The sequence below is a fragment of the Ursus maritimus genome, unplaced genomic scaffold (assembly GCF_017311325.1).
Source record: "Ursus maritimus isolate PB19 unplaced genomic scaffold, ASM1731132v1 scaffold_21, whole genome shotgun sequence".
In the NCBI taxonomy this organism is placed as follows: domain Eukaryota; kingdom Metazoa; phylum Chordata; class Mammalia; order Carnivora; family Ursidae; genus Ursus; species Ursus maritimus.
Window position 1 is genome coordinate 10,367,603 of NW_024424564.1, and position 27,355 is coordinate 10,394,957.

At 37.1% G+C, this 27,355-nt stretch overlaps 1 protein-coding gene across 2 annotated transcripts in view; it reads right to left on the reverse strand.

Moving 5' to 3' along the window:
• Window positions 1–635: 635 nt before the first annotated feature.
• MDM1 (Mdm1 nuclear protein) overlaps window positions 636–27,355 on the reverse strand; it is a 30,879-nt gene continuing 4,159 nt past the window's right edge. The window contains exons 3-15 of one of the 2 annotated variants that reach the window (XM_040637238.1): window positions 26,627–27,000; window positions 25,413–25,547; window positions 20,482–20,646; window positions 18,840–18,943; window positions 18,659–18,758; window positions 13,758–13,787; window positions 13,247–13,422; window positions 11,887–12,201; window positions 10,997–11,109; window positions 10,798–10,907; window positions 4,610–4,862; window positions 2,744–2,803; window positions 636–1,474 (exon numbers count right to left, since the gene is read on the reverse strand). In XM_040637238.1, coding sequence (XP_040493172.1) covers window positions 1,362–1,474; window positions 2,744–2,803; window positions 4,610–4,862; window positions 10,798–10,907; window positions 10,997–11,109; window positions 11,887–12,201; window positions 13,247–13,422; window positions 13,758–13,787; window positions 18,659–18,758; window positions 18,840–18,943; window positions 20,482–20,646; window positions 25,413–25,547; window positions 26,627–27,000 — 2,048 coding nt within the window. In that variant the 3' untranslated portion in view covers window positions 636–1,361. The remainder of the gene's footprint in view (window positions 1,475–2,743; window positions 2,804–4,609; window positions 4,863–10,797; window positions 10,908–10,996; window positions 11,110–11,886; window positions 12,202–13,246; window positions 13,423–13,757; window positions 13,788–18,658; window positions 18,759–18,839; window positions 18,944–20,481; window positions 20,647–25,412; window positions 25,548–26,626; window positions 27,001–27,355) is intronic. The other variant, XM_040637239.1, reaches the window with a different exon arrangement.

Genomic DNA, 27,355 nt, shown 5'->3' on the forward strand with positions numbered 1-27,355 from the left:
ACATGTGTATGAAAGCCAAATGATTTTGTGTTCTAAACAGCAATTATACACTAATTTCTAACTTTGATTCCCACCTTTAGTGCCTTAATAACTTTTATAAACAATTTTAATGTCAGTGAGATGTAAGCAAATATTTGTATGCCCAGTTATTTATAACCCCGTAATATAAGATCTTTAACAACCTTACTGTGAATCAATGATTTGCAAAAGCACTTTTAACCAAATTAAGCACTTTAAAACAGACTTTTCATTTGTTTTCTAACCAACAGGTATGACTATTTTGTGTATTTGTCTTCAGTGTATTCTTATAAACATCACATGTTTATGAAATTCATATTTTCAGAAAATTCGATTTATGATTTGCAAGATGAAGTAAAGAGTAAGAAAACAGAATATGTCCTATGAGTAAAGAATAGTCAAAAATTATGTGTTAAATTTTTGAAAATAAATCTGCCTTGTAAATGCTGCATTTTCCCTATATTCATACAAAATTATTGTGGACTCCAGTTTTATTGAATTTGGACAGCTGCAAAAGAAGTAGAACATTTAGTTAACCTGTTTCTAAAAGATAATTATTTATTCCATGTAGCAACTTTCTGGAGAAGCCAAAAAACATGAAACACTTCAAACAAACAGAATTGAAATACTTGATCAATTTTTATTTCAAAATATCTACAAAGTTTTAACTCTCCATTATACAAATAATTTTTCAAAATTTAGACATTATTCAAATGTAAGCCAAAGTCCTTATACAAATAGAATACACACAAAGATCAAAAATACATATTCTCTCAGGAAACTTTGTTACATAAATAAGAAAAATATATACAGCTCATATTTTCAATTTAAAGTACAATTTTCTTAACACTGCAACCACGTATAGAAGGTACTAAAATAAAAAGAAATGCTACAGCAAAAGTTACAGGAACAACAAATTCATCTTATGACATCTACAAATCATAAAGATAAACAACACCAATCTTCAAGGAATATATACTTCACGCTTGGATCTTAATTTTTACTTCACTTTGTTCCTTTTTTAGAATATTCTGTGGATAGGTAAAATTCACAATTCTACCAGCTATCCTTGATATAAAACTTACAACATGTGAAGAAATCTACATCTTTGTACTTTGGGATAGGTGTCAAAAGAATTCTTTAAGTTGAATTTTTATGAACCTGTGTTAAAATTTTCCAAGTAAACTGAATTGGCTATTGAAAAGTCAACCAATTCTTTTTAAGTAGGAAATGTTGGGGAAAAAAATCCAAACACTTGAAAAGTCTCAACATAGTAAAGCAATAAAGAAAAATTATGCCAATTGTTTCTAGATTGTTAAGCAGCTCACTAGATACACATTTAATTATGTTTTGCCCCAGAAATTCTCCTTCCTTTTCTGAGCTCGTGCCAGAGTTTGAAAAGCCCGGAGACTAGAAGCTGCAGAGCGAGCAGAAATCTCAGATAATCTGTCCTCATCTGCAATGAAAAAATTATAATCAATGTAGAAAACATCTCTAATAAAAATACTGTTTTATAACATTAACAGAAAATTAAAAGCATCAAGCTTGGTAATGTCAATATTGACTGTCAGAAAAAAATTATTAAAATATATTAACATTTTCAGGATAGTTCACCATAATTTCCCAAGTTTACCATACTTAGAAATCAAACATTTTAATGCTAAATGAGCATTCTGTTTCCTGCCTGAAATCCCACAATGTCATTTTACCTAAACACATGGCCTGTGATTTCAGTATTACTTGGAAATAATTCATCATCATACTGTCTTGTCCTACTTTAAAAAGCACAGCTGTTCTAAAAAGCAAAAAGCTTTTGTGAGCATTTTTAAAACAAATGCTATACCTTAACATAGTGCTTACATCACATTTCCAGAATAATTTCACTTAATGTAGAAATAATGTTTGACTTCAACATGCTACCCTTCTTATTACAGAAATTCCTCATTCTCAGTAAGCAAATCTATTATAAGGTTGTTTGTAAACACTGTTCTTCCATTAAGAAGAAAACACAACTGGATTCAAAGTGTCCAGATGTTTGCATTTCAAAACATAATAACTTGATTTCTAGCTCAATGAATTCTGAAAGAAGTCCCAAGTTTGCTAAGAGGAGAGAAAATCTTCAATGTATATGAACTTATAATATATAAAGTATTAATTCAAATTTACTTTCAAATCCAAAATTTATAAATTCAGTAATTTCATACATTTTAGGATGAATTAAAATAATAATTTTGATTGTTCACATCAGGAATTCAAAATTCCTCCTGCCACTATTAGAAGCAAATGAATTTGTCAGAATGACTGCTACACAAGAAAAAAGTCCATTTTCCCTAATCATATTTTTTTTTTTGAGAACTGAAAATTGGCAATATATAGACATTTGAAAAAAGTGATAGATATGCTAGACCAAACTCCTGAACCCCCAGCTAGCCAGGATGGAAAAACAGGAGTATTGACCTCAGGTGTGAGGCTAGGCATAATCTCTCTTATCATCTGTTTGCCCTAAAAAAAATTCTTCAAAATGTTAGGTCCCAGTTTACTCATTTGTAAATGGGGATAATTTTACCCCCCTCACAGGGTTTCACAGATCTAATGAAATAATATCTGTGGAAGTGCTTGGTAAACTATACAGTGCTAATCCAATGTTGAGATCATAATACTATTATGATCTACCATATATTAAAACCTCACACTTTGATCATTTGTTAATTCACTACTGAAATACCTTCATCATTAAAGACTTCATGCTGAGGCAACTGGAAATTGTTCATCTTTGCTTTTCCCACTGAAAAAAAAAAAAGGCAGAAAAATTATCCTTCAAAGCCACCTAACAGTATATCTTATTTACAGGAGAATCTTAGTGAAAGTAGACTGTCAAAAATTTTATTATTTTATATTTTAATAGAAATTATTATTAACAGACCATTCGCTAATTTATAATGTGCTTAGCAAATATGTAAACAAACAATAGAAAATTTCTAGAATTCTTTACAGTGACAATATTGATCTATTTTAACTTTAAAGAAATGCAGTAGGCTTCTGTTTAAAGATGGTAGGTAGACTACACACATTTATAAGAATGACATAAGCCCATAGCACAGAGAAAATGAAAGACAACAAAACAGCAACAAAATTTTGGAAAATGGAAAGCAAACAGAAAAGCAGTGAGTGTGTCCTTGTCATACCTGAGCTGAATCCTAAGCCAGCAGAGGAAGGAAACCAAGAAGCAGCTAATTTGTTCTCCTCTCCTGGCTCTGGTTTAGGAGTACTAAGTACCCTTGAAAGTTGGAGTGAAGGTAAGACTGAACCAGGAAACTGGTTTACAGAACAGGCTGCCAAATCCTTCTTTAAATTTGCAGTTGACTCACTGCCCTTCCTCCCAAAAAAGGCATGGAGGTTCCATCTCCAAAGATTTACCAGAGCGATTCTCATTGAAGGACACAGGTTCAACTGAGGGCAAGGGTACCATCGTCAAAACAGGGGAATTCTATATAACATTTATCTCTTCAAAGAGATAGAACATGACATCCATAAAATAAGGACAAGATGCTGTATCGGGGAGCATACAGGGTTAAAAAATTCTTAGAAATTAAAAATATAGCAAAAAAATGTTTTAAAACTCAGAAGAAGAGGTAAAAAATAAAAATGAGTAACCCTTTCAAATTAAAATAAAAAGACAGAGATGGAAAATAGGAAAGGTAAGATAAGAAAATAAGATCATGTCCAACATCAGAATAACAAGGCATGCCAGGAGAGGAGGAAACAAAAAATGGAGGGGAAGGAATTACTGATTAAATAATTCGAGAAAGTGAGGAACCAAGTTCCCTGGCTGAAAAAGCCCACTGAGCACTAGCAAAACAGAGACCTGTGGTAAAAGCTCAGAGCACTGAGTATGAAGAGAAGGTCTCCAAAGATGCCAGGGGAAAAGAAGCCACACACAATGATAAAAAAAATGAGAACACAAGACTTTTCAACAGTAAAAGTGGAAGCTAGAAAAGAGCACAGCAATGCCTAATAAAATGAAAGAAAAATAACTTATGGCCTTGAATTCGCTATCCAGGCAGCATTTAGCAATATCTGAAGACATCTGTAGATGTCACACCTGGGAAAGGGGTGCTACTGGCATCCAGGGGGTTGCCTCTCTGTGTATAGGAAAGAACTTGAAAGAAGCCTCACACTTGGGGCGCCTGGGTGGCTCAGGTGGTGAAGCTGCTGCCTTCGGCTCAGGACATGATCTCGGGGTTCTGGAACTGAGCCCCACATTGGGCTCCCTGCTCAGTACAGAGTCTGCTTCTCTCCCTCCCTCTGCCCGGTCCCCATGGCTCTTACTCTCTCTCTCTCAAATAAATAAATAAAATCTTAAAAAAAAAAAAAGAAAGAAAGCAACCTCACAATTATACAAAAGTGAACTGGGGTTATAGCACAGTTAAGTGTTCCAGAGAGGAGATGAGACTTTCCCCGTTTAAAGAAATCTGTTACCTTAACTAAAATACTACGTAACATAATTTATTAACATATAGTACTTACTTAAGCCTTTGTACCCATCATACTTTCATTTTAAAAGACAAAAAATTAAAACCAAAATAATTACCATTATGCTGAAATTCTGGATCTCTCAGAGAGCCCTGAATTCGACGAGAGGGATGCCAGTAGGAAGCAGCACAGGGCGGAGAAGGAGACTGCCCAGGTGTGTTTGTTGGATATTCTGGAATTTTTGAAACTGGAAGAGTTACCTCAGCAAATTTGGGGATATTGGTTTCAGAATCTTCCCTCAAAGGCAGGGGATCGATTGTTTTTATACCAGCAGCTGGAGAAGTCAGGAGGCATATAGCACGACTTTCTTTCTAAGTGACCCCAAAGGAAAAAAAAAAAAAAGTGTCTATATATATATAAAAAATCAAACCTTTAAACACACAAAAAATAAAACCATAAAAGCAGTAGGAGAAATTATGGGGAAAATCTATGTAAATTCTGTGTGGGGAAGATTTTATAAGCCTAACAACCAAAACTGGTAAACATATTTAGTTATATAAAAATATGTAAACATTAAAACAATTTTAAATCACAAATTTGAGGAAAATATACAACATATATTGACAATGAACTATCATTGCTACATAAATATTTCTTTTAAAGTAGTAAAATATAAATTAAAAATGGAAAAATGATATATATAAGCGACTTATATAGACAAATTACAAACAGCAGAAACATCCTATCTCACTAGTAATCAAATAATTTCAAAATAAAAGCGCCAAGATACTAATTTTTCACTTAGCAAATTAAAAGATAAAAAATTTTTTGAAAGTCACACTATAATACCCAATGCTGACAAGGATATAAAAAAATTGGCACTCTCCTAGAGTGTTGTTGGGAGCACAATCTCTCTGGGGAGCTGCTGAAACAGCAAAGCCTTAAAATGTTGTGTTCTTTTATCACACAATAACACTTGCAGAGTATTTACACAAAAAGAGATAATATGAACAAAAAAGTAGTTAAAGGATGATTCCTTTACAGCATTTCTTCAAAACAAAAAAAGTAAGAAATAACAATAGGCATCTGGTTTTAAAAAACTGCTTTCAATAATAAACAGCTGGTATAACTACAGGTTGCCTATCATGTCACTATTAAGACTTAATTGTAAGTGATATTTAATGATATGTAAATATGTTCACAATTCATTGCCAAGTGAGAAAAAAATAGATTATGAAACCTTATCTAAAGCACAATAGACAAATACACTATATATCTAAAGAACTCAAGCATTCAATAATGGCTGCCCCTGAACAGTAGGGAGGACAGCATTTATTCTGTTTAGTTGGTCAGTATTTTCTATTTTCCACAGTGATAACATATCACTATCCTAAAAGTCCTTGTATAATTTTACTTATTAGGAGAATTCAAACGAGTAAAATCAAACACAGTTCCAAACTTTCCTAATTATTCCTTGTAAATGTGGCCTTTACTCATTGACTTTGGGTTTATTGACACAATATTCAAAACACTGCTTTCTGACCTTAGATATTGTTTTCTGCAATTAGAGAACCTACTGCTTTGAAGTGGAGAAGGCCTGAGGTCTTCTCTGACAAACATTTCTCTTTAAATCAAGATCTAAAATAAAATCACAAATCTTTCTCTTGCTTCCCTTTTTATAATTATAATTAGCACTTAGGAAAACTGTTCGATTTTTTTTTTCTTTTTCTACATATATACACAGAATTTGAGATCCGTCATACTGGTTTCACTACTGCTAAAAAGGCCTGAATGAAACTCTAGAATATTTGTAACATATGGGCTTCCCAAGTTTAATTTAATGGCCTTGGTGATCTGTTTTTGAGCCTAAAGCCTTCTCATTGGCCTCACCCCATCCCCACCCCCCATACAGCCCATTCTCCACTGAATAGCCAGAGTGATTTCATTACGTAAATCAGATCATGTTTGCTGTGTAGCTTTAAACCCCCCAGGGCTTCCCAGTGCCTCAGAATGACATCCCCCCTCCTTACCCAAACCCCCCTCCAAAGCTCATTTCCTACCCTCTCCTCACCCCAGTCACACTGGTCTTCTTACTCTTTAAAACTCTCACCGCTGCCCACTAGTACTTACTGCTCTCTGCTACTCTCTGCCTGGACACACCCCTCATGAGTCAGCTCTTAGCTAAAATGTCACCTCCTCAGAGGTGCCTGTCCTGATGGCCTAATGTAAAGTAACCTCACCCCCACCTTGGAGGGCCTTTGTGATTTTATTTGTGCTGAAATTATCTTTTTAAAAAATTATCTATTTCTCAAAATGAAAAGGTGAGCTCCATGATGGCAGGGATTCTGTCGTGATTACCAGTGAATCCCCAGATCCTAGAACGGTGCCTGACACATAGTAAGAGCACATTACATATCGAATTGAGTGAATGAAAGTGAAATTCCTGATGTCCCCCTCCAAAGGTGGTTTCTGTCCAGAGCTCTCTTACTCAGTACATGGCATCCCCATCAATCCTGTTGGGCAAGACAGAAACCTAAAAATCATTCATGGTCTCTCACTGCCCCCATGATGCAACCCAGCACCAAGCCTTGATTTTGTTCCCCTTACACAATTCTTCAGTTTCATCCACTTCAGTCCAGGCCCACCCTCCTTACAACACGTCCTACTTCGAATACCCCAATGACCTTCTAAGGGTAACCACAGTCTACTCTTGCTTTCCATGGCAACCAGAAAGGTCTTTAAAATATTTCAATGGCTTCCCATTGCTCTCAAGATAATGACAAAAATTTTCCATACTGCTATCTTTTCTAGACTCATCTTGACCTACTCCCTGCCACACACTATACTTGCCTGTGTTTTTTAGAACCCTATGGGGGCCCTTGGGTGGTATACAATTTGCTAAGCATTCGACTCCTGGTTCTGACTCAGGTCATAATCTCAGGGTCATGAGATCAAGCCCCACATCAGGCTCCTCCACTCAGTGTGGAGTCTGCTTAAGACTCTCTCTCTTCCTCTTCTCTGCCCCTCCCCACAGTTGCTTGCACACTGTCTCTCTCTGAAATAAATTAATTAAAAAAAAAAAGAACCCTATGTTCTTTCTCACCCCAGGATACTGACACATGCTATGCTTCTCTCCTCCACCCTTTTTACGCCGTCAACTCTTCCTCTTCCTCAATATCTCAACCCAATTAGTACTTCTTCTAAGAAGCATCCTTGACTTCCAAGAAGCTTCCAGACTTCCAATTTTGGACCACCACCTCCTACCTTTAAAACTAATCACCATGGGTACCCCGATTTCAATAAGTCTGCCAAGACCTTCCACTGATCCTGTCACCTCTGCACTGTGCCTTACCTTCCCAAGTCCTATTTTTCTGCCCTAACTAACTCGACCTCCATGGCCAATCATCACAGTCAATTCCCGGCATATACCTTAACTCCCTGACCCCCTTTCTCATTTCCTCTTACTCCTTGACAAAACATGAACCCCAGTTAAATCCAACTCTCTACTTATCCTGCACCTCCGCAGCCAAACATGGCTGGAGAAAAACACACAACTCATCATGACTGGTCTTACCTCAAATTTGTGACCACCAGCCAAAAATGAGCCCTTTATGTTGCCCTGCATTATCTCACAGTTCCCTGGCCCACTCCCTCTCCCACTCTCTGAAAAGACCATTTCATGCCTCCTTTTCTTTACTCAAACCTCCAACCTTTTCTTCCCCAGTCTCATTCTCATCAAGGATCTTTCTTCATGTGCCACCAAGAAACAATCCAAAGAGATTTTCCCAAGGCTCCCCACCACATCTCCCTATTTAATCAGCAATGCTCACATATTCTGCCTCCTCTGTAACAAAGAAGGAACTGTCAGAGTGCCTAAAATCAACCCTTCCATTCGCTCTTCCCCCAGATCCTATGCAACATCTCGAGGGGTGTGCGGCACTCAGTGCACAGGTGCAAAGGGGCTGGCTGGGGCTGCATCAGCTCTTTCTCTCTTTAAAAGTGTTCTTGTTGGGGCGCCTGGGTGGCTCACTCAGTTAAGCGTTTGCCTTTGGCTCAGGTCATGATCTCAGGGTCTTGGGATCAAGCCCCGTGTTGGGCTCCCTGATCAGCGGGGAATCTGCTTCTCCCTCTCCCTCTGCCCCTCCCCCATGCTCACACTCTGTCACTCTCAAATAAATAAATAATCTTTAAAACAAACAAACAAACTGTTCTTGTCAACATATAAATGTGCTGTTATTTCCTTCATCTTGACCTCACTCCCAACTACCACCTGTTACTCTGCTCCCCTTCATGGGAAAGACTCTTTTTTTTTTTTTTTTTAAAGATTTTTTATTTATTTATTTGACAGAGATAGAGACAGCCAGAGAGAGAGGGAACACAAGCAGGGGGAGTGGGAGAGGAAGAAGCAGGCTCCTAGCGGAGGAGCCTGATGTGGGGCTCGATCCCAGAATGCCGGGATCACGCCCTGAGCCGAAGGCAGACGCTTAACCGCTGTGCCACCCAGGCGTCCCCATGGGAAAGACTCTTAAAACAATTGTCTGTGATGACTGCCTCTGATTCCTCTCCTCTCATTTCTCTTGAACTCACTTGCATTTAGGCTTTGTCCCTCCCCACCACCAAAACTGCCCTTTGTCAAAGTCACCATCATCAGTTCTCATACCTTACTGATCCATCAGTAGCACTGACACTCCCTCCTTTCCTTAAAAAAGATTTTATTTATTTATTTGAGAGAGAGAGACAGAGATAGCGAGAGTGAGCATGAGCAGGGAGGAGAGGGAGAAGCAGGCTCCCCACCGAGCAGGGAGCCCGACGTGGGGCTAGATCCCAGGACCCCGGGATCATGACGTGAGCCAAAGGCAGACGTCCAACCAACTGAGCCACCCAGGCACCCCTGACACTCCCTCCTCCTTGACACCTGCAAGATACTACGGTCTCCTATTTCCCACCACCTCTCTGGCTATTTCTCATCAGCCTCTTTGCTGGTTACATCTCAACTTCCCAGTATCAGAAAACTGGGGCTGACACCTATCTACACATACCCTTCTCTATCTGTACCCACTCTCCTGATGATCTTCCCCAGTCTCAAGACCTCACATACCTGTATCACCTAGACAATAAACACTCAAATCTGTATCTACAGCCCAGCCTCTCCTCCCACACTCCAAACTCGGAAAGGCAACTGCCTGTTCGACATGTCTACTTGCACATCTGATAAGCTTCTCAAACGTAATATGTCCAAAATAGAACTCTTCGCTTTCCCTGACAAACCTTTTCCTGACACGGTCTTCCCCATCTCAGTTAAGTGGCAACTCCATCCTTACTGCACAGGCCAAAAATCTTGAGTTGTCCTTGACTCGTCTTTCTCCCATGCCATATCTTAGCCATCAGCAAATCTGGTCAGCTACACCTTCAATGCATATCCAGAATCGGACTTCATCGCACAACCTCCACTCCTACCAGTATGAACCAAACGACCATCACCTCTTGCCTGGATAGTGTAATTGACTCCTCCCTAGTTTCATGCCCCTGCTCTCACATCCCTGCTGTCTGTTCCCAATACAGCAGCCAGAATAACCATGGGAAAACCTAAGTCAATTTGTATCACTCCTCTGCCCCTCCAAAGGCTTCCCATTTCATTCAGAATAAAATTCAAAGTCTTTGCTATGACCTATAAGGCTCTATACAGTTTAGTTCCCCACTACGCTTCCAAACTCATTGCCCACACTCTCCCCCTCTTGCTCTCTGGCTGGTCCCCAAGGAATCGGGTACCTGATTACCTCAGGGACTTTGCACTTGCTGTTCTTTTTCCCCGGAATGCCTTCCTACGTATGCATATGCATCAATCTCTCACCCACTTCAGATTCTGCTCAAATGCCACCCTCTCAGTGAGAACTTCCCTGGTTACTTCCTATTTACCTCCCCTGCTTTATATTTCTCCTTAGTCCTCATCACTGTCTAAAATACTGTGTATTGCACCTAGTTATCTGTTTATTGTCTCCCTTCTCTACTAGAATAGAAGTTCAATCGGGGCCAGAATTTTTGCCTGCTTCTTTCACTGTGCTCTCCCTGTCTCTCTCTCAAATAAATAAATAAAATCTTAAAAAAAAAAGTGTATCAGCAGAAATAGAATGTTACTGTCAAAAAAAAACAATTCAATGCCTTCCCTTTACTGAAAGCAGGTTAATAGCATCATCTCCACACGACACACAGAACTTTCTAAAATCTGAACCTATTATTCATGTTACGTGTGACTAAAATAATCACTTCCTAAAGAGATGTTTTTCCCCAAAAAATATAAATATTTACCTTCCTAAAATCATTCTTTGCAGTTTCTAAGCCATCCTGAGAAGACACTCTTTTCCTCTGCTCTGGGACTAGAAGCCTCACTTTAGATGGAGACACTAAAACAGCACCGCCTGGAAAAATGCAGAAGACAACAAGTTTCAAACTAAATTCTCATACAGAAAAAGCAGGTAAAATAAGAACCACAGCATCTGCCCATTACCAACAGCTGGAGTGGTGAGATCGTGATGAGTCCTTTGGATTCCACCAAGTTCTCTCAGCTTTGGAGTAGGAAGCCGGCCTCCTTTTCCAGAAGATACGGATGAAGAATCCGACCTACAAGTCCAAACAATCTACTATGAAGCATTTCCTCCAGAAAATAAGATTAAAAATATTTTGTCATTACTGTGCAATAAGAAAATACACAGTTTATTAGATAAGGCCATTTTGTTTCTGAAAAAACAAATCCCCATGCAGTTAAGAGGTTAAGAGTGACTGAATATGGGAAAAGAGGGAAGATCACTGCAAGTCACCAACAATAGAGCAGAGAATTCTTCCATTAAATCAGGGCCTAAGTTTCCTATTAGGCACAAAACTCATGACAGAATGATAAGGAATTTGGATTATGAACAAAAGGCATCATTATCAGTGGTAGAGAACCACTGCCCAAAGCAATTAAGATATAAACCAACAAGAATTAGCTATTTGCAGAAATCACTTATTTTAATATTACAATACATTATCTTTCTTTTTTAGTAAAACATTTGATATTAAAGAATATCAGCTATTTTCCTCAAATCACAAAGAAAGCCATTCTTCCAGACACATTTACAAATCTGATAAATCATAATTAGCAGGACATACATGAAAATAACCCTAACGACTTCCTCCCCCCAGTGTTCAAGTGCTCAACTACCAATTATTGGTGACTCAAATACCTGAGTCAATCAAATTACAAATCATATAAAAATGCCTGCTTTGTGACATTAAAGGAACATCTGTTCTTTATTAGTCATAAAACCAAGAGTGTAAGCCACTGTACTTAGAGACAAAACAAAAAATATTAACCGTGTGCATAATGCTTCCGTATACTGATAAATTTAAAACTCTTACCCTTCTTTTATCTTGTCTGCCTTAGATTTTTCATGTAATTCCAACTTCTCCAGCTCTCCCGTATGAACCTGCTTGTCCTTTTCTGCTTTCTCCTCCTCTTCCTCGCCCTCCTCCTCCTCTCTCGGCTGTTTCTGCAAGCCTTCATCCGGGTTCTCTGCGTCCCATGCCAGGCGCCTTCTAACAGGTGTGGTGGGAGCATCTGACACACCCAATTTCTCTGTGGTATTTTTCTGGGGCTGCTCTTCCAAGACAGGCCTTTTTTCTTCCAGTGTTGTAGGAGGACATTTCTGCAAAGTCTTATGGCTTGTAGGATCTCTGCATGACAGAAATAGTTTCAAACTTGAGTTTGAGGTTTCTAGTTTATACTCAATTTAATGAGTCTGTCATTCCCTTCCAGTGTTCACAACTGTTTCCCACAGATATTACTTTGCCCAGATACTGAAGAAAGAATTCTAATTAAGAGTTCATTTGACAGTATAATACACTAAAGTTACAATTAGGATTTTCTATTAAAATACTCTAAAATAAAATACATGTATCACCTCTTACTCCTACCTTCACACATGCATGCCTGTACCACTGTTGACAACACTCATGAGTGTCTCCTAGACTGGCATTTACACACATAAATGAGGACTCCACAGGGTCTAACTTGTTCACTTACTCAATTAGGGTTTATGCACAAACTCAAGTGTACTTGTGGATCAAGCAAACTGATTCAAATTGTACACTTTAGATAGATTAAACTTTTCCAGTTATTCCTAAAGAATGGATTTTGTGATGAATTTTCAAAATCAGATGTCATAATTAGAACTTAAAGTTCAATTTGGCTTATATGACTTTATTGACATATCACAACAATTAAAGACTATTTTATTTGCTACAAATCAATGTGCTGTTTCTCTTATAAAGCTATATAATGTTAAATTAAAACCTAAAGAGCAGAGAACTGTCCCACAGAATCAGGGCCTAAGTGTCATATTAACCACGGAAATCCATTAATGAGTGGTAACAGGATATACACTAGCTTATATTCTCTAAGTTGCCATGTTGTTGCTACCTTTTCTTCTTGTTACTTTTTAATGTTCTTTCCATCTATTGTATAATCATTCCTAGTTTACCCTTAAGAGATATCATAAAAATTACATATATATAGTATAAAGTCCAGTCTTCTAGATTTACACTACGTATTATTTACACACAGCCTTACTTTCACAGAGAATACACTAAAAATAATGAAATGTAATAAGTGGCTGATCGGAAGACAAATTTTGAGTGGTCATGTCAATTTCCTATATGATTCCATGATCTACCTAAGCTACAACATACATCTGTGCCATCCACAAAGAACATAGCTCACCTGGCAAGATCTAGAGCTCTGATGTTACTACTAATGGTTCCTTCTGAGCTCGTGGTGGAGGAGACATCCCAACAGCAGTTGTTGTCAGACAGAATCTGATTCAGATGGTCCCGAGAAAAATGTGTTCCTTGAACTCGTTTCCTATAAAACTCAGCCTTCTCTCGGAGTTCTTTAACCTACGCAGGAGAGTTGAGACATTGTGTGTTACTTTAAGTACTCCTTTGCAAATATCACCACGTAGCTTATCAAAGATGATACACAAATACAGCCAGAGAACAAGGAGAAAAGAAGGCAAAAAGAGCCAGACACTCATCAGACTATGTGCATTTTTAAGCAGAAATTAAAACAATCAAGCTAAAGCACAATACAGTTATTTTATTTCAGGCCAGCAGGCAGGAAGGAGAATTTGCAGCAGCTAAGAAAAATATTGACACCTACTTCGTATTTCGACTGAAATTACACAGGTACTCTATGCATTATTACAGTTTTTAAAAACTCAAAAGCAACCAACCTCCGCATACCACATGGCATTTAGAGAAGCCTAGGAGAGGAATACAGAAACATGCTTAATGACAGGTTAATGCCATAGTTGAATATTAATGGGTATCAATGAAATACCTGATTATTCTTCCTTCTAAATATATAACAAAGTTGTCAATCAATATTTGTAAATTATTTTTAGTAATATTTCATTCTCTGAGCAAGAGATCTTAATATTACCTTGAACACCAGCCACATTCTTGCATGGCTGGAGTGCTATCAACAACAGGTAACCTATTATTATTCCTACCTCCCCACCTCTGGAAGAGTAATGAGAGTAGGACATGCCAGAAACCCCTATCCTGGCTTTATTTCCTGGCTTCCACAATAGCTGCTACTACCAGAGAAGCCCCCAGTGAGAGAATCATGAGGCTTCCTTCTCCAAATTCCTCAACGTTCCCTTGGCATCAGCAAAACCTCAACTTTTAAGAAATGTATTAAATAAAAGAATAGCCCACAAAATAATAATTGTAATATATTCAGCAAAGTGACAATACAAAAAAAAAAAACGTTCTGATGAACTCTAAGGTAATTTGAATTCCCTAATATGCAAATAACATCTTTTCATATGGAGAGGCGCCTTTTATATGCTTTGAAACCCTTTCATCTTATGCCTCATACTGCCACCTGCTGGCTTCCCTCAATTCAATTCCACCACGTAAAAAAATTAAGTTGTAGCTTAAAATTCTGTTTAAAATCATCTTTATTTATTCTTCAAAAGCTCGATTTTTCCTATCATAAAGATGGAATAATAACATTAAAAGGATATGCTGATACTGTCTGCTAAGATTTTCTTTCACTTACAGGCAAAAAAGCAAATAATGAACTTGGCATTGCAAGCAACTAGAGAAACACATCCTCAGGTCCTTAAGGAGACACTCCTGAACGCAAAGGGATGAAAGTGTTACATCTGTAGGGAATTAGCCAAAGCAAAGGACAGCACCTGTGATGGTGGCATAAGAAACTATATAATCCCAGCAGGATCCTACTGTTCTAATGAACCAAACCTGAAACACTCCTGAAGGATAATTCAGGATATTTTCTTCACTGCCAAGAAAAATTGAGCCATGTTCATCTAACATTTCTGTTAATTTCTAAACCTTAATCCCTAAGAGTGGTTTTTGCATTTAACAGGTGGAACTGAGACATACAGTTTGAATCTACTGAACTACTAACCAGGGTGTTTTGCTGGTTTTGTTTTAAGTAGGTTCCACACACAATGTGGGGCTTGAACTCAGGACTCCAAGATCAAGAGTCGCATGCTCTACCAGCAGAGCCAGCCAGGCGCCCCCTCACCAGGGTGTTGTGAATGCACAAAGGCCTTGTTATAAAGGGCCTTGATATAAACCAGATTTTATTTCTATTAACTTCCCTCATGTTTCAAATGTTTCACAGCTGCTCCCTCACCTACACGGTAAAACCTTCAAGCTTTAGTACAGCTTCCTCCAGTTCTCAACGCCCTTCATGCATATCCCCATTAGTACTTATTTCATTCTACTGGAATTAATTGCTCTTGTTATTCTCTCCCATTAACCTATAAGCTCCACAATGTGAGGGAAAATGCAGCACATCCTGAGTGTGCTGAGTGTGGACTAAGTGCTAGGCCTGAGCTGGATGGCTGAGAGCCAGAGATAAGCAAGAAGGTCCCCACAGCACTCAATGTGCTCACAGTCCGATAGAGGAGGCAGACCTCCTCCTCTATGATAAATTATCATCATAATACTGGATGGTCTATGCCGTAATAAACAAAGGAGATATAAATTGAAGGAGTGGTTCAAAGGGGGTCCATCAGCCCTGTACTGTACGTAAGGTGGGGGGTGGGAAGGAGCAGCAGAGAAGGCTGTATTCCATCCAGGTGGGAGCACCTATTGTCTGATGAACGAGCGAATGGGTAAATATCCCCTCCATGTGCACAGTGATCTGGTTTTACTCGTCAACAATATTTTTTAAAAAGGAGATACTATGGAAATGCTGTAAAACTTTATTCAGTTCTATTTGTTATTTACCTTCAAAACTCAATGTTTGAAATTTAATAGCAATCTTTATTAATAATCTGAGTGCTAATGTTATAGTGGTTTACAAATACCTAATTTTAGATTTCTATGATCCTAAATTAGGATGAAAAAATAGAAAGTTGATATTTCCTAAAGCAAGTTTTTCTACTAAAAAAGAAAAAAACCTAATGGTATGAGCTCAATATCAAGAACAATCCCTACAGCCCACAAGCAGAGCCACTAAAAAGGGTAGGAACTCAATTAAACTCAATTAAAACAACACGCACATTCCTTTCCAAGTAACACCATCAGATTATAGGATATAAATGCTAAAAGTAGAATGTTTTCATTTCTAAATTTCTTTTCCCAAAATAAGAATTCAACTAAATTGTTTAAAATTTATATACAGAAAATTCAAATAAAAAAACTGAAAGATTAAAAAATAAAAATTTTTCCCCAAAGGTCATCCCCCTCAAAATGAATCATTTTACACCTAGCCATCCTTACAATGTCTGTCAAATTATAGCATGTCTCTCAAATGTGGAACTTTATCTTGAAATAAAGTCCTATTTGTGGAAGACACTTTAGGAAAAAGTATCTCAACTAATGTAGTTTGGTTGATTAGAAGATTACCTAATAAACAAGAAAAAAGAAATTTAACACAGGTTCAGTAGTTATTCTAAGGATGAGACTGAACAATTGCAACTGCTGGTTATTATTAAAAACCCTTTAAGTGAGCTTTTATAAAAAGCAATAGTGCCAGTGGTTCTATAATGGAGATAAGACATATGCAGCCACTGGACAAATAAAACAAACCACTCTAATGTTATATGAATAGGAGCTGGGTCTTAGATAAAATACCCAGGCACTAGACTATAAATAGATTCAAAAAGTGTAATATTTCAAACAACATAGGAGGAAATAAATATGACATATGGACCAGAAAACTATAACAGGACTAAAAAAGCTAATATTCTAATGATAAAGTCACTGATGTCCAAGTGCATTTGAAGAGTGTGAATAACATTCCTTCATGAAACGTTAGGAGAGGGAAAATGAGGGAGTACCTTATATTTAGATACCTCATAAGCAGCCAATAAGTAAATGTCTTCAAGTTAAAAATAAAACCTAAGATTTAACTAAAATATGGCCCATATTAAATATCTATGACCTGGTCAACTGAAACTGCTATCACCATCAGCGATAAAATTTAGCTAAAACTTCTTATTCTTTTCTAGTTCCAATTCACTTTTTGAATTATTTTGCCCACAGAGGTTAAGGCAAACAATAGCACTAATTTAAACATTAACAACCAGCATTAGCAATGAATTTTTTTTAAAGCCTAAAAAAGTCATGTTACCAAGATGTTATAATAGGAAAACTTGAAAAGACAGGTCTTAAATTAACATCAACAGAAATGTTTTCTTCCATCAGACCAGGATAAGGACCATCACCCTATCATGATTCCAGACAAAACAATCCGCTAGTCCACTAAATTTTTAGATCTGACGCCTAAATACCACCTCACCTTAATTTAAATAAGTCTCAGAGACTAAGAGATAATCTTTCCAAAACAAGGAGCCTCTCATGAGTCCAACCCAGTGACGCCCCTAAAAGTAACAGGCCAGTGGCTAACACCTATTAATTGGCCACACTAGCCCTCTGTGGCCACGCTCTGTACCCTGCCTCTGCCCCCAGCTTTTCCTCATTTCCCCTTGAGAATCCTCATAGCTCCTCACCAAGGTCTGGCATGGCCACAAACTGCTCAGGAGTTTCATGGACACAATTCCTTTGCTTCATCAGGCTTGCTCCCGATGCTCTTATTTTTTAACTTTACTTCACCAGGGTGAATATGTGAATTTCGCCTCCAACAATATTTGGGACAGCTTTAAGATTTGCCTTTTACTCGGCCTGAATTGTTGCTGAGCCATGCCCAAGTAGGGCAGTAGAGAGCACCAGGAGCAGCCACAGTGAAAGGAATCAAGGAGCCTCCTGAAACAACACGTGGAATACGGGACTCTCACCAGGACATTGGTCTGGGAGCTGCCAGTGCCAAGAGCCAGCTGCTCAAAGTGCCAGTGCCTTCCTCCAGAGGCTCACGACACGTTACTGTTAGCCATGGCGTCAAGTACAGAGCTAAATAAAAGATTCATCCCCCATCCAAATGATCTCTCTCTTCGCAGTGATGGGAGAGGGGGTATTTACTAAGTCTAAATTGTTTTGCTTTTGCTTATGCACACAGAAAAGGCAGGAAATCATCAAGATGTGGTTTAAAAGATGGTAATTGCACAACAACCAGAAACTCCACTGTTCTTGACCGTAAGAAGCTTCCCAATTCTAGGTTTACCCTTTCCTTCAAACTTTTCTTTAGGATCCTCAGAATTTCTCCCATAGGTCAGGGTATCCCAACACTAGAGCTCAAACCTCGATCAGCACAGGCCACTCCTCCCCTATGCTTACAGACTGTCATGGTCCACATTGCCAGTGGATGCCTCTGTCAGACAAACTAATCTTGAAAACCGATCTTCAGTTCAGAGACTGGAGGTCTGGATATTATTAAGAAAACTACAATGCTATAATTCTATAAACTGAGTTGTATTAACACAATGAAATATTGGATTGTAAAAAGCCTTTTTAACTTAAAAGACTTTAATAACAATCTCTAGTTGAAAAAGGAGCTATTTGATATTTAAAAAAGTAAACACACTGATCAATTATATTCTAACATATAACTTTAAGTTCCTGATACTTTCAGTGCTACTATTGTATCACACACCTTTAAACCGTAGTCTCTATTACTAAATGAAACTCATTGTGAAATTGAACTGGGATACAGGCTCAGAGAAAATGTGGGCTTGCTGAGCTTATGTATACTCACCTGATCTGGTATGTTTTCCTTCACACGGGTCCAAGCCCCGGCTTTATATAAATACTGGGCTGGGCTCAGAAATTTTGCCCTATATTCAGAATTCACCTTCCTAACAGAAACGAAATGAGAGTAAATATTTCACCATGTTGATCATCTAAATACCATGATATTTTCCTTCTAAAATACATACCCAAGCCTTTGATGTCTCCAAGGAGTAAGCTTCTTTTTAGGCTGGTTTGACTCTTTTGATTCCATCTCTGCTTCTAATTTTAAAGGATCATCTGTTTTATTACACTAAAATGGAAATTATTTAAACATTTTATGTTTAAAATATGTTATAGGTGAATGTGAAAACATAAATGTTACAAAATATAATTGGATATATTACAATTCTGTTTGTGGAAGTAAGTTTTAACTACTAAAGATAACCGAGAAGTCACAAGCGATCAACAAGCAAGCTTTGAAACCTGTATACCTGGTTGATTTTTTGAAGTATAGCTCAGGATTTGGTTCACTTTATAACAAAGAAATTTTACATCCTTAGCTAGGAAAAAAAACCTTTTAATTAACAAATAAACATCTAAATAAATATTTGATGTTACTACCTATTGAACAGTGATTTTACATTTGCCTTTGATATTCTAAATTTATATTCAATTGTGTTACAGTAATTAAGTAGGTTCCATGCCCAGTGTGGAGCCCAATGCGGGCTTGAACTCATGACCCTGAGATCAAGACCTGAGCTGAGATCAAGAGTCAGATGCTTAACCGACTGAGCCAGCCAGGGGTCCCTGGTGTTACAATAATTACATATAAAGTCCCACTGAGTAAGTTACCAACCACATTGCTTTACTGAATAACAACCCTTTTTTCTGCCTAATATCAAGATCCAAAAATATGTATATATGTGTTTGTACAGAAATAAATATATAGATGCCAATTTACTTTTAGTCATATAATTTCTATTTTTAGAACCCATAAAGCATTAGTTATAACACTCCAGAAGATTTGAAAATAGGACTTTTACTCCATTTACCTAGAATTTACAATAATTTTAACCTGACGCTAGAACTTAAATAAGCTGTAGTTTCAGAGGTAGGTATTTGTATGTGCTGTGGTATATCATATAACTTAGACTAGCTATAATTTGGCATGCTGAAGCTTTGGTTTAAAATGCATGTATATATACTTTAAATAAATAAATACATAACACAAAAAAAGGGGCACCAGGGTGGCTCAGTCAGTTAAGCATCAAACTCGATCTCGGCTCAGGTCTTGATCTCAGGGTCCTGAGTTCAGGCCCTGAGTTGGGCTCCACGTTGGGCATGGAGCCTACTTAAAAATAAATAAATAAATTAATTAATTAATTAATTTAATTAAAATTAAATTAAAATTAAAAAATACATGTATGTATGCATGTTTGTGTCTGATTTCCATTGTTTAATTTAAAGTATATATTTCTATCACTACTGTTACCTCTATAGCTCACATTACTGTAAGGCCAATCATTTGCTATTAGACATCACAGACTTACCTGCCGTATTGCCAAGCACTTGCCACAGTATTATATCTATTTGGTTACATCTGTGTCTCCCTACTACTAGCTCAAGAGCTGTGTGGGGCATAGTGTGGCTATAATTGTATTCTCAGTACCTACCCAGTGCCTGGATCCCACTAGGTGCTTAATGAATATCTAGCAAATAATGAACAAACAAATGAATTAATAAACCAGCTAAAACCAAAAATCTCAGGTAGTGTTTGGTAAAAGAAAATGTGTAGAGTCTAAAATCATAAGTTTTTTATTTTGTTTAAAATTAGATGTTGATGAATACCTTTTCAGGAGATACTGCTTCAAAATTTCCATTCTCTTTCAAATCATTTCTTAATTTTGGTTCTTTCACTGGAGATAAACCCTTGAAATTTCTTCTGTATTCAGTTTCGTGGATGATTGAATTACCTTTGAATTGTGGAACAAATTTGCTTTTATTGTGGAAAACCTTAAAACAAAAATTACTTTAGTTTAGTTTCTCTGTTGGTTAAATACACAAAACTTAGTTTTTCGAATGCTTTAAGAATGTCACATATAAAGTTGAATTATAGGATACCAAAAAAGTGAAATTATATGATTGCTTATAATTTCATTTCATATATCTAATTAACATCCAAAGGACGACAAAAGCAAAAATAGACAAAATGGACTGCATCAAACTAAAAGCTTCCATACAGCAAAGGGAACAATCAACCAAGAGGCAACCTACAGGATGGGAGAAAATATCTGCAAATACTATATCTGATAGGTTAGTATTCAAAATATATAAGGAACTCAAGCAATTTGATAGCAAGAAAACCCTGATTTTTAAAATGGGCAAGGGACAGGCACCTGGGTGACTCTCGGTTAAGTGTCTGACTCTCGGTTTCAGCTCAGGTCATGATCTCAGGGTCCTGAAATTGAGCACATGGGGCTCCACACCCAAAGGGGAGTCTGCTCAAGGATTCTCTCTCTCCTTCTCCCTCTGTCCTTCCCCCCAGCTTGCTGTCTCTCTCTGAAATGAATAAAATCTTTTTTTTTTTAAAGATTTTATTTATTTATTTGACAGAGATAGAGACAGCCAGCGAGAGAGGGAACACAAGCAGGGGGAGTGGGAGAGGAAGAAGCAGGCTCATAGCGGAGGAGCCTGATGTGGGGCTCGATCCCATAACGCCGGGATCACGCCCTGAGCTGAAGGCAGACGCTTAACCGCTGTGCCACCCAGGCGCCCCTGAAATGAATAAAATCTTAAAAAAATAATTTAAAAAATAAATTTCAAAAACGGGCAAAGGGACATAAAAACAGACACCATGTATCAATGGAATAAAATGTAAAGCCCAAAAATAATGAATGTACAGTCAATTAATTTACAACAAAGGAGCCAAAAATATACAGTTGGGAAAGTATAATCACTTCAATAAATGGTGTTGGTAAAATTGGACACACACATGCAAAAGAATGAAACTGGACACTGTCAACCGAAAATGGATCAAAGACATGAACATAAGGAGTGAAACTATAAAACCCCTAGAAGAAAACATAGGCAGTAAGCTCCCTGACATTGGGGTTGGCAATGACTTTTTGGATTTGACACCAAAAGCAGAGGCAGCAAAAGCAAAAATAAACAAATGGGACTACCTCAAACTAAAAAGCTTTTGTACAGCAAAAGAAAGCACCAGCAAAGTGAAAAGACAACCTATGGAATGGGAGAAAATATTTGCAAATCATATATCTGGTAAGGGATTAATATCCAAAATAATAAAGAATTCCTACAACTCAGTAGAAAAGCAAACAATCTGATTAAAAAATAGGCAGAGAAATTGAAAAGACATTTTTCCAAAGAAGACATCTAGATGGCCAACAGGTATATAAAAAGGTGCCCAACATCACTAATCATCAGGGAAATGTAAATTAAAACCACAATGAGATATCACCTCTTACCTGTTCGAATAGCTATTACCAAAAATACAAAAGATAACAAGTATTGGCAAGGATGTGGACAAAAGGGAATCCTTGTACACTGTTGGTAGGAATGTAAATTAGTATAGTCATTATGAAAAACAATACAGCAGTCCCTCAAAAAATTAAAAAGAGAACTACCATATAATCCAACAATTCCACTTCTGGGTACATTTCCAAAGGAAACAAAATCAGTATCTCAAAGATTCCCACCTTCATTGCAGCATCATTCACAAGAGTCAAGATGTGGAATCAACCTAAGTGTCCACCAACAGATGAATGACAAAGAAAATGATACACACACATAATCAGAGGAGCATCATTCAGCCTTAAGAAAGAAGGAAATCCTGTCATTTGCAACAAAATGGATGAAGCTGGACAACATACACTAAGCAAACTAAGCCAGGCACAGAAAGACAAATACAGCAGATCTCACTTATATGTGGAATCTAAATAAGCGGAACTCAGATGCAGAGAGTACAGTAGTGGTTACCAGGGACTAGGGGGTGGGATAAATGGGGAGATGCTGTCAAAGTGTACGAAGCTCCAGTTTGCAGAACAAGTAAGCTCTGGAGATCCAAGGTACAACACAGTGACTATAGTTAATACTATGTATTATATACTTGAAATCTGCTAAGAGAGTAGATCTTAAGACACATACACACCCCCAAAAAGGTAACTATGTGATAAATGTGTTAATTAGCTTGATTGTGGTATTTTACAATGTATATGCATATCAAAACATTACATGTATACTGTAAATATATCATTTTTATTTGTCAATTATACCTCAATAAAGCTGGGAAAAAATCCAAAGATCAACTTTCTACACTCATTACTATATTTTGAATAATAGTTACTATAATAATAAAAAAAAATGTTTAAGCCAAAAAAATAAATAAATAAACCATATCTTTTCTCCCCAAAGTTTCTCACCTTTCCCTCCCATCAGTATGGTAATGGGATAAGTAAAATAGGCATATTTTAATGATATGAACATAGACATTCACTTTATAAGGCAATTCTGTTGTCAGCTCTACAGATTTTTTTTCCTTCCTTGAAATGAATTTTTTTTCTTCCTCCAAAAACAGAAGATTCTTAACATTCTGAATGTCTGATGTGTTCATTTGTTCTGTTTTTCTCCTTTGCTCGCTTATCTTTAGTTTAATGCAAGGGGAAAAAATCAGGTAATTAGGTTTTTATTTTTATTTATTTTTATTTTTTAAGATTTTATTTATTTACTTGTTAGAGAGAGAGCGTGAGCAAGCGAGCACAAGCCGGGAGAGCAGCAGGCAGAGGGAGAAACGGGCTCCCCACTGAGCAAAAAGCCCGATGCGGGACTCGAACCCAGGACTCTGGGATCACGACCTGAGCTGAAGGCAGATGCCCAACCAACTAAGCCACTCAGGCATCTCTGTGTTTTTATTTTTAAATGTTTCTTTTTATCTTTAATATTTTATAAGATGGCTTCTATATTATGGTATATTACCACTGACTACAATGAAAGCAAAAGGAAAAGATATGGAGCACAAATAACCTATATTACTGCTTTACAATGCTGAGTAGTGCATCTTCATACAGATCAAATCCAAACAGAGTATCTTTTTCCTGAGTATAACCTCAAGGACTTTTTCGCCAAAAATTGTTCAGACTCCTTTACATATTAATACAAGACATCTTTTCAGAAAACAGGTGCTTGGTAAAATAGAACTGAATAGCTTTAGAGGTTCCCTATCAAGAAGCATTGAAAGTTTCCGTCACACGGCTCTTCAATCCACAGACCCTGAAATTGATATGCTTTGAATTAACAAAGAGCATTTGCTTCCCCCCAAAATTATTTGAAACCTTCACTGATGACAGTAATAAAACTTCGAGTAAAGGTATCGCCAGCGATTTATTTTATACTATACTTTGCAGCCTATAAAAGGAGCATTTCTACACAATGTTTCCACTGAAATATGTAAAAGCTGTCAGTGGGGCTTTGATTTCAATCAGCTTTAGCTTAAAGATGAAATGCTCTACAAAAGTGAACAATTACAATTTTCAGATAGTAAGTAATTTTGTAGGTACACTTACTATTCAAGAATACTTGTAAGCCAGCAAAGGAAGTACTGTTCCTATTTACTAGATTCACAAAGAGTACAATCATCTTATGCTATTTTATATGTTCCTAAAATGTTATAAAAATTTCAGTTTTTTAACAACTAATGAATCATCGAGCCTTACATCGAAAACCGGGGATGTACTGTATGGTGACTAACATAATATAATAAAAAATTATAAAAAAAAAAAAAATTCAGTTTTTTAGAAAACTGAATAATAAAAAAGCAAGCCCAAAACCCCCACAATTTATAGGATCACGGGTATTATTAGTGTAAGATGACTAATATTATTGTCCTGTTGAATCTACCCTCTCAGTCCTCAGGGGTACATAGTTTATAAGTGAATGTTGACATAGAAGAGAAAATGAATGTGAGGATATATGAAGGGGTATGTTTGTTTATTAAAAAAAAAATGCCAAGATCATGAGAAAGAAAAGTCTAAGCTATCATGGGCCTCTGCAGATATTCTAAATGAAGTATTTCCTTCCCTGGGCCTAGAAGTATGGTTAAGAACATTAATGAGAGTTAAGAGCCTAGGAACTGTTTAGATGATGATGGTAGTAAAACGACAGAGTATTTATTAGTCATGTTTGTCCAGTACCAAAAACTGTGTATGGGTACAATGAAATCTAGTATCACATTTAGTTATCATCGTAGCTTTTGAATTTTATAAATATAGTTAAACTGACAATTCCTATTACTGCTCATTTGATACAAAAACAAGATTATGTATCTTGTCTTACTGTTAATGTATTTTATATTTATTAAAATATTCAAAGCAGTTATGCCTTTCTTGCAAGACAAAAAACATGCAACATATTAGTCAACGAGCACAATATTTTAGATTAAAAACAATTTAATAATTTTTTATTAAATAAAGAAATCTCACAGCATGCAGAAACTTACCAGGCATCAAGTTTCATTACCCTGTCTCATATTTAGTGTATGTGATGGATCTGGCAACAATGATCATCTGTAGCCTAGGACAGTATCATATTACTACTAAAAATCAGAAGTAACAGAATGATTTTAGCAAAAATCTCATTTTCACTTTTCTAGAACCTACCTCCAGGCCTACTTAAGTACCTAATTTCTTTAGCTCTTAGCTCTGCATCTTAAATCTGCATCACTAGGTCAGATGATACTTTAAAATGTATTATATCCATTAAACTACCTGATTGGCTGCAAAAACTGGAGCAGTTTCTTTAGGGGTCTTCCAAACAAACTGCCTTTGATATTCAGAATTCCTCAAGATATTACGTGAAGGAACAACAGTCAATCCTGCTTTCTTCCGAAGAACTCTATCCAACTGTTAGGGAAAGAAAAATCCCATCCAGTCATTAAAAGTTTCTATTCGAACTTTTTCTTGTACTATGGTAAAAAAAAATAACAAAAACAAACACATATAACATGAAATTCACCCTCTTAACAAAGTTTTAAGTACACAGTATTGTTAACTACATGCACACTGTTGTACAGCAAACTTTTTTTTCAACTGATAAATAATCTCCCTTTTAAACTGTCAACCTATTTAAGATTCCTTTTTTAATACTGTCAAGGAATTTTATTTCTTAACTTCTGTGCATTCCAGAAAAAGACAGCATCTTTCAGTCCCTTCCTACCAATTATTCATAATTAGATCTATTACTAAGAAAGAGCAGAACCTCGCCTTATCCACACGTTGCTTCTGGAATGCCCTTCCCCTGCCCACCACTTACACATCACCTTCCCTGATTGCACTGTGCCCCTCGGCTGTCACAACAAGTCACGGATTCTTCACCAACACTGCTGAATGCCTCTCCATGGTTCCGGTGGATATGAAATGGGGAAAAAGCAGTGGACTGGAGAGAAACGTGGGAGGCAGTGAGGTGTCTGCACAGATCCCTGCAGCCTATGCTTATGTGCTTGCAGGGACCTTCCACAGGCCAGGTGTGATATAAGAGAGCAGAACTCCAAGATCTTTGAGATCCAGCCAGAACTGCCCTTCCTTTTGCATTTTGTCAATTGCGATTCTGTTTACACAGTAAGAAATTCAAAAGGGCCTGGGTAGAAGTCAACTCACCACCCCTGCCAGAGGTGATGGCCTACTACTCTCCTCCTTCTCTGTCTCAATTTGATCTCTCCCTTAGGACTGTGGTGCTGATATAGAATGAATAAAATCCAGAGGCAGGCTGTCCAACCAATGAAGAGATATCTTAGTATAACCAGTACAAAATGGCAACTCTTAAGAATAGAATTCCCAATAACTAAAGTCACCAGTCTCTTAACTATTCTATAAGACATTAGATAAGAAAACAACAATGGAAAATTTTTAAGCACAAAATGTAGTATTACTGAAATTACAAAGAATTCTATGCTTTCAAAAAGAAATACAGTGAAAATACCTACCCCGTTAGCTACATTTTCTGAATGCAGCTTGGTAGAATGCTCCAGGTCCTCATTTTCATTAACTGGTGGATGGTTTGCTGTTACATCCACATCATTTTCCACAATATCTGAAGCCCCTTCAGCTCTGGAGTCTGTAGAGTGAGATCTGGTTCTTTTGGGAACCCTGGAGGCTTCTAGTGCAAGAACTCTTTCTTGGTTAACATCTTCTTTTTGTTCTGCCTCTTGTGATTCTGCTATTTCTGGGGCTTCAGGTTTTGGAGATACAACCACATCGTTCTCTGAGATCGCTCCATTCCACTCAAGAGATTTTGAAATCTGTGCGTCATGATAAGGGACTCTTCTTTTTGAAATAAAACTTGGCTCTCTTGTGATTCCTACAAAATACAGTGTATAAAAATTGCAGCTACCGAAGCATAAAGTTACAAAGACAACTCTTCCTCACACTTAACGAAGAGAAGAAATGGAATTGAAAATTCAGTTGCGATACAATGTCCTTCAAGTTGCAGGATACAAAAAAAACAGGTATAGTTTGTCAACATAAAATCTTTAACTTTGCTTTTAAAAAAGTACTGAAAGTTTGACATGAAAAAAATTAAAAATTGGGGTCACAGTGTTCGAGTTATCCTAAGTCACTAGAATCGCAACGTGACAGGCCTGGCAAGCCAGGCGGACATGTTGCCTCCGTTTCTAATTACTTTCCTGTGCTACTTAACAGAACAATGGGCCCTG